Here is an 8,075-nt window from a genome sequence, read left to right on the forward strand (position 1 = left end):
AGCTGGTACACAGAAGGTACACTGTGTACCTTCTGTGTACACATCTAAAGATGAGTGGTATCTTTAGACCTTATAGCTACATTTAATATCAAGGTCTTGAGTGCTAACATATAACTAATTCAACTATATACCAATATAGACAAAAATGTTTTATTACATGTATGTATTTGCATTACCTTTAGGTGTTAAACATGCCTTCAGCTTAAGTCAAAAATAGTTTATGTTGTGTTTCTCTCTGCCTAGGACCTCACTGGGAGATGCATGACCCGTTTTCAAAACACTGGGATCTGAGAAGTCTTAACTCACTGTTCTATTGCTTGAAATAATGAACATACCTGTAACTCCACCAAAGGGACCATATGCCATGTTACAGGCAATTCTCTGAAGATTGTGTTCATACACAAGTCTTAATTGGTATTGGATCCCATGTTCTACATTGCCTGCAGTTGCTACAATTGCATATTGAAAAGAAAAAAAATGAAACAGTTTAAAAAGCATAAATACAAATTCATATTTTAAAAATGAGGTACAGTATATAATTTATATTCTATATAAATAAGCTGACATTTAAAAAACTTATATCAAATTAAAGTTTTTGAAAAATTGCCGAAATGTCTGTCAATTGGTTCCAAAATATGCTCACAATGAAATACGTATTGATTTTTTATACAGACATGCCTGAAATTGTGAATTTGAATAAGAATGCATGTAAAACAAATGTGATTCTTCAACGAACACATTTGTATTAAGAATGAGCTATATAGTCTTACCTGCAACAGCATAGACTGACAATTTTCTAGGGTGTAACACAGCCAGATGAAGCAGATCTGAACATCTGGGGAGAATAAAGCACATTTAAGTCGAGGAGACAGATGGTCACTGCACCAAAATCAAAAGAGTTCCTTCACATTACTGATAATCACTCCCTATAATTCGCCCAATAATTCAATACAACAAATCAAGTCATTGTTATAAAATGAAACTAAAAGTCATTACTCCAGTTTACACATATGCTTTAAAATAATCATTCAGTGTAAAGATTTAAATTGCAATTACTACACTTTTTATACTATTTATTTTTATTTTATATTCATTTTCTACATACAATAGCAAAGTGTAGGCGCAGAGAGTACACATCCTTTTGTATCCCATCTTATGGTATAATATGGAAAAAACATTTTTCAACAAAAAATGCTATTCCCATTTCCATGCAATTCATACTTTAAACTAAGATTGCAATCAAAAACATTTAACAGACAGACAAAAAAGAAAATACAAAACAATACAAAAACTGCTTTAAAAAAGGTACTCTCTGCTGGCTCTAGGAAGACCACCCCACGAAAGGGAGCAGATGGCTAAAATGGAGGAGCATCATAAAAGCGTCATTTTCATATTAAAAGACACAGGCATCCGTAGTGAACTGGTTAACAGAAAACAGCACATCATCTTAAATGGCGTGAACTCTCAAGAGGTGCTAAGAGGTAAGAGGTGGTGTACCATGGAGTTGGGCCTGTTGCTGTTCCCGATGCTATAACAATAATTTAGATTATGACAGTAAAAAAGGTAAGTTGCATGTGATAGAAAAACAAACCCAAAGAGTAGTAAGGGAATTACAGAAAGACAATCAAGCAGTAAGAAGGTGAGCAAATGAAATTTTATGTTGATAAGTTTGAAGTGATCCGCACACAGAAGAACATTAGCCTCAAATACCAGTGGAAGTTATAGTGTTCTCAAGCTTTACAAAGCACTAGTAACACTATTTAGAACGATGTGTTCAGATTATTATGTGTTCACACACCTGAAGAAGGCTCCACGGCCGAAACGTTGCGTTTTCTCTCTCGTCTTTTCAGCATGGAATAAACCTATTACTTGTTCCTTTGCAGCCTACGCATGCTGACGCAGCTCCCCACCTGAACTACTTCAAGTTATTATATATCTGTTCAGGATAATACACACATAGGAGTTCAAAAAAGAACAATAGGAATTTCCAGACAGGTTAAAGAAGCTAAACAAACCTCTTCAGTCTAGAAGGAAGGAGACTGAAGGAACATTTCCTTACAATCCTAAAGGGTTTAGATAGGGTGAACACAGAGGACTACTGAAACAAGTAAAACTTGTTCAATAGAGGAAGGGGTCCCCTATTGAAAACTAAAAGGGAATTAATTAAGGATGCAGACTAGGACAAGCTTCTTTATATCAAATTCATGCTTCTCAACCCAGTTTAGGCTCAAATACTAGGTTCAATTAACAAACATCTAGATGAAACTTCACAACATTTGAAGTGTTATAATGTCTTCACCTATTTTTTATACTGCAGCTATGCAATCACATAACACAATCCAGAAAACACTGGATTGAAATATTGTACTCTATGACAGACTACTTCCAAACCGTAAAAAAACAGAATTAGAATTGAGACAAGCTATGAGGCTTCAGATCTTATAATGGATTGTGATCTTTGGATTAGGTTAAAAATTGCATTCATTTCCATAATTGTAATACATGACTGAAACTAGTCACTGCCTAGGCTTTAATTTATCAGGGTGATTTATGCCATTCTCTATATCCCTTATTTGTGCTTATCTTAAATCAATGTAAGATTTATTTTTTTTAATAAAGCTCGGTAATTACAGGCCATTAAAGTGAAGGGAAACATGTTCAGTATATCAGTTATACAGTAGATTTAATTGGTTATTTATCGTATAAATTACTTTTAAATACAACCGGTACCTCAAGAGTAATTATTTTCTATTTATAGAAGCTGTAGCATTATTCTCAGAGACGGAAAAAGGTCAAATGAATAGAAGATGCCCAAACTAGGGAAAAACCTAAGCCTTCCTTAAGAAGTAAATATTATAGATTAGTACAGTGAAAAAGAATTGCCCTGTTTGATATAGTGAATTGGTCATCATTGTGTGTATGTGTGAGTGTTTAACACATATACAGATAGGACTGTAATTTGGAGCACATGCACTCTTCAGTCAGGTAAGGTTTCTTACAAGACTGAGGTTAACGTTTGCTTTTAATTAGCCACAGAAAGGTGTAAAAAAGAAAAAGGTTTAGTCTAATGCTTTATTTTCGTTGTGATGTCTCAGTTCCCACAAATTAATAGTAAGGAAACCCAGGGACATCTAAAGACAGGCTCCTCACTTTAACATTCTTTAACAAGGGAAACCGAAGACAAAAAACATACAAAAATAGAATTACTAATAATCCATTCACACATTCTCTAGCTGCTTCAGCGGCACAATTACTAAACATTCTTTTAAAATCTTCAAAAAGACATTTTAAGAGGGTCTCTTTCTGAAGTAAGAGGTAAAATGCCAGTAATTTAGGGTAAGCCATTCCTGGAACCACAATAAACGTCGAAACCAGGAAATCACCAGATAAGAGGACTGGAAAAACGGTCTGTGGTGGTCATTTACAGCAGGAGATGGAGAAACAAAATGGAAGATTACATTTTAAATGGAACTGAATTAATCTTTACTGCCCCTAGGGGAATTCTCCTTGCACATCAAGAGCTCATAATCATATAACATATCTGACAATAATTCAACAACATTACAATACCATAATACAAAACAACATTCAACAACTCAATCAGACCCTTTCCAGCACCATAAGATTATCTGTTTTTTAATTAGCTTGTAAAATTAGCTTTTATGTATAAACAAGTAAATGCTCTCTTTGTCTCTATACGGGGTGTCTGGTACCTCCTTCCAGAGGGTAGGAGAGTATATTCTAAAAAGAGTGAATGAGAGGGGTCATCTAGGATTTTATGTGCAAGATTAATAATATGTCACTCCATTACACGTTATTAACTCCAAGAATGCGCCAGTCCTGATCATTTTGTTCAACTTATTTTTGTTGCGCAAGGAAAACGTTAGAAAGCTATGAATAAAACTCTTATAAAAAAAAAGCATCAACAGTATGCTTTATACATTAACAATCCTTAGTAAATACAACCTTTGTTGCATCCTCAGATTCCTTGCTTCCATATTGGCAGTCCAAGTCAATAATAGTGCCAAAGTATTTATATTCATTTACTGTTTTAATATCAGTTCCATTAACAGATACAGGGGTAACAGGAATAAAACATTCCTTCTGAAGCCAATTATAATTTGCTTTTTGTTTGCATCTACACGAGAAAAAGGTCAAATAATTATTTCACAATTGCTAAGCATCACAAATTTTAAACATGGTGCTAAGGTTTGGAACCATTTAGAGGAAAAAGAAAGAGATACGGGCGTACTTGGTGAAGAGGGGAGCCGTTGCCGGATTAAAAATTAAAGTATTCCCCTATAATGAGTACATACAAGTAGTCTTACATGGGCCAGAAACTGTGAATCAAAAATATGTTGTACTGTACGTAAACTGATGAGAACATAATACTGTCAAGCACAGTCATCTATGAATGCAAAGCAGGCACTGCATGGCTTTTAAACTCTCATAAAGAAACAAAGAAAATATTATACATACTCATCTTAAATAATTTCATGACTATATTTGATCTGTAATGCGATATGTTTCCCAGGGGAAAAAATGATCATACCTATGTATCTTCTCATTTATTTGTGAAATGAGCCTGCAAAGCCTTTAATCACATTGGTTGTATGGGCACAACAAAACACTACTTTAGGCCTGTGCTGCTACTGTGTACTGAGAAACTACAGTGCTTGCAACTGGCTACCTTCCTTGGCCAGAATAAACAACAACAAAAGTAGCACAACTCTATCACTATCTTGAGGACGATTTGCTGGAAACGGGAAATAACTTTTAGTAGTGAAAGCAATTTTGATTCTAACATGACAACCAAACACGGTCCATCAATGAAAGGACATGACCTGGGAGCCGAGTCACGATACCACATAAAGATCAACATATACCATGCTTGATTTTCATGAATGCTTTCGTGCTGCCAGTCTATACTGCACGTACACATACCACCCGTATAACAACAGCCTTCTTGCGAGAGGAGAATGTGACAGTTATGCCCTCTTTATCCAAGCTGAACATCTGCGCCACACTGTTGGATGATGCGCATGTTCGCCAGTCCCAGTAAGAGGAATGGAACAGACTGCCTCTGCCACCTGAGCTCATTCCGCCTATCCAAGATGATCGCTTCACAATAATGCATCTGCTGCGAACAACCACAAAAGTGCCCAGAGGTGGGAATACTATTTCCCAAAGTTCAGACTCATCTGATCTTGTTAGGGCTAGAGAGGTTTAAGGTTACTGTTTAATTTGAAATGTGAATGTAACATATTAGCTAAATTGGTAACATCATAACATTTTGGATTACTGAAGAATAAAATAATAAAATATATCCATGTATTTTTTAGTATCTTTACTATGGAATATGTAATGCACATGTAATCAGTAGTAGTGAGCATTCAATATTCAGTGACCTAGCATGATCCAAATAGAGAATAATCTGCTTGCACGACTGTCAGCTGTTCTACAATCAGATTGCACAGCATTACACACAGGATTTGTAAAGAGTATTTTGTGACTGTCATAACAGCAACATGGCACTGAAACCGGCCATATGCACAGCTTCAATTTCTCTCTCATCCCAGTTTAAAAGTCGTTTTCCTCAAAAACGGCTGGAAGGTAATCACAACAAATCTGTCACCTATGCTCTGCTGCACCAATTATTTTCAGACATTGTATTTAAAATAAATCATATTTTAAAAGTAGACGCATATTAAAATGAACAGCATTTTTCAATAAAAAGCATTTTTCAATAAAACTCTTTCAGTAAAAGCTGTTGCATGCTATATGCCTGCATTTCTCTCTTCTTTGCAAAGGGAGCAGTACAACACTTACGAAACGAATTTGCCCACTTCCACCTGTATGACAGGGTCTCGGAGCTGCACCTCCAGAAGCTGCTCTTCGGGCTGCAGGGTTTCTCCAGGCTTGGACGGATGAGGGGAGAAAACGCGCAGCAGTCCCATGTAGCTCCCAACCACAATCTTATCTGTGCAGAAAACAGCAGCAGGTCCGATGAGCAACCCGTACGGACGACTCCAACTACCGCAAAATTCGAGAATTAATTTCAAGTGAATTGCCTTCCAAGTAACATAAGAAGGGGTACTGATCACTGGCCCCAAACACAACATGCTATGGCAATTTGTGGTTGTTTTGAGCTCATTTTCAAAGTAATTATGTACTTAAATAAAATAATTACAAAAACGTAATATCAATTGTAGTGTAATGCATTAACTGAAATACCTGCTGCAACACATCAATAAGCACAGCACGGCAATAGATTTGGGACAGTGTCGAGGTTTACAGTAGTAGGTGATGTAGTTCCCCTACTACACTGCCGCAGTCTGTGTGTTGTCAGCAACAGTAATGAGACAATATTCCTCACAATATTCCTCATAACGTTCTCTTCTTTTAAAATCATATACATGTGTATGCACGTTTTTATTTGAAATTACTACTATTTACTTGTGGAAATGTCTCATGTAATTTCCACAAAAGACAATGGGCACCTCTAAAAAAACAGGAAAATAAATCAACACCAACAATTTATAAAGGTGTAATAAAGAGAAAACATTCATACATTCTAACAGAAAATCAACAACTTGCTCTTAAACAAAAATAAAATTCAGGCAATATGATTCCATTTAAAGTTCCTGTACTTGAAATTCATGTCATTAAATCTATTTATGCAGTGAAGAAGCCAATTAAACAGAAGTTTTTCAGCAAATGTGACTATAATTAAGAGGCTTAAAATACTAAAACGCAATGCCAGTATAAATACTATGCTTGCATAGAGCCTTGATCATATATCCCGTATGTTGTCATATAAACAAGTGTAGACGTACTCTGTTGTTTGCATTGCTGTATCTGCTTTATTAGAGAGTTTCAAGCCTTGTTATTGTTTACTCAGGGTTTATAAAGTAGCCTGAAAAAATAATAATCCTGACATAAGACTTGCATTCTCCAGTTGAGTTATTAGTGTGTAAAACAAAAGCAGCTTCAAAGTAGCAGAAGGAAATACCCCAGAGACAGAGTCTGGAGTTTCCATAGTAAACGTCCTCTAGGAGAATAAGGCACCCAAAGCAGTGCCAGACCAGTGTTTACAATTCCCTGCATAATAAGCGCTGATACTTGGATAATTATTCCCTGCATTCTCAGAGGAAAATATTTTTATCTCAATAAAAGTGCTCTTACAGTCTTTAACACGTTATCAATCACTCTTTTGTTAAACCACAATGATATTCTGAATTGATAGTAGAAAGAATGCAAAACATCCTTGATGATAGCTGGACTACATTTTAACAAAACCTTCTGTTTCAGAATATTTTTTAAAAACTCTGAGTTACTCACATAGAACAAGTGATTTCGTTTTAACTAGGTAAAAGAAGGCTTTCAAATATTATAGCAGACTCTTTTTGTTTTCACCTACCGCTCGTCAGGATGAGGAGATTTCCCATTAAAATGTTCTTTGCACACCTGAGTTTTTACTATGCATCACTCTAGCAAAACTCAATTTTATGTAAAAACCAAAAAAAGATGCCATGCATAGTTTTTGCTCCAGTAGCCTTTAACTAAAAATTCAGCTATGGGTTAGAAAGCGAGTTTCAAAGACACAATAACTTCAGAACTTACCATGTCCGCTGCCGCTGTTGTCAACGTCACCGACACACAAACATCCCTGGTCAAACTCGTCCCCATCTCCAAGTGTAGTGGACCACCACTCCCGAGCTTTAAACAGGGACATGCTTCTCTGTTTAAAGACAAAACAGGGTTCAATCAGCGAAGCAGCACCACTAGTGATGCTTCCATCGCAGAGCAACAATGTTCAGCCAGGAGGCACAGTAAGGAACTGGAAACCTGTGAGGAGAAAACAACCAGAAGAAAACTTCCCGCAGGGCAGTGAGAGAATCTCACGAGTGATCACCTATGAAGAGAATGCCACGTTACACACAACTACTTCACTACAATACTAGGAAGAGGATAAAACACCATCATGCACACCTCATCCTGCTGGAGCCTGCCTTCTTTACATACTGTAAAAACGCAGGACCAAGCACTTAGTGCCTGTGCTGATCTGAGGAGCC

The 8,075-nt window shown here is 36.3% G+C and overlaps 1 protein-coding gene across 1 annotated transcript in view; it reads right to left on the reverse strand.

Moving 5' to 3' along the window:
- The window catches only part of bbs9 (Bardet-Biedl syndrome 9), a 150,928-nt gene extending 143,187 nt beyond the window's left edge, over positions 1–7,741 (reverse strand). The window contains exons 1-4 of the mRNA XM_088929628.1: positions 7,624–7,741; positions 5,830–5,980; positions 771–835; positions 336–449 (exon numbers count right to left, since the gene is read on the reverse strand). Coding sequence (XP_088785754.1) covers positions 336–449; positions 771–835; positions 5,830–5,980; positions 7,624–7,735 — 442 coding nt within the window. The 5' untranslated portion in view covers positions 7,736–7,741. The remainder of the gene's footprint in view (positions 1–335; positions 450–770; positions 836–5,829; positions 5,981–7,623) is intronic.
- Positions 7,742–8,075: the final 334 nt, after the last annotated feature.

This window comes from Atractosteus spatula, chromosome 12 (genome assembly GCF_055471065.1).
Source record: "Atractosteus spatula isolate fAtrSpa1 chromosome 12, fAtrSpa1.hap1, whole genome shotgun sequence".
In the NCBI taxonomy this organism is placed as follows: domain Eukaryota; kingdom Metazoa; phylum Chordata; class Actinopteri; order Semionotiformes; family Lepisosteidae; genus Atractosteus; species Atractosteus spatula.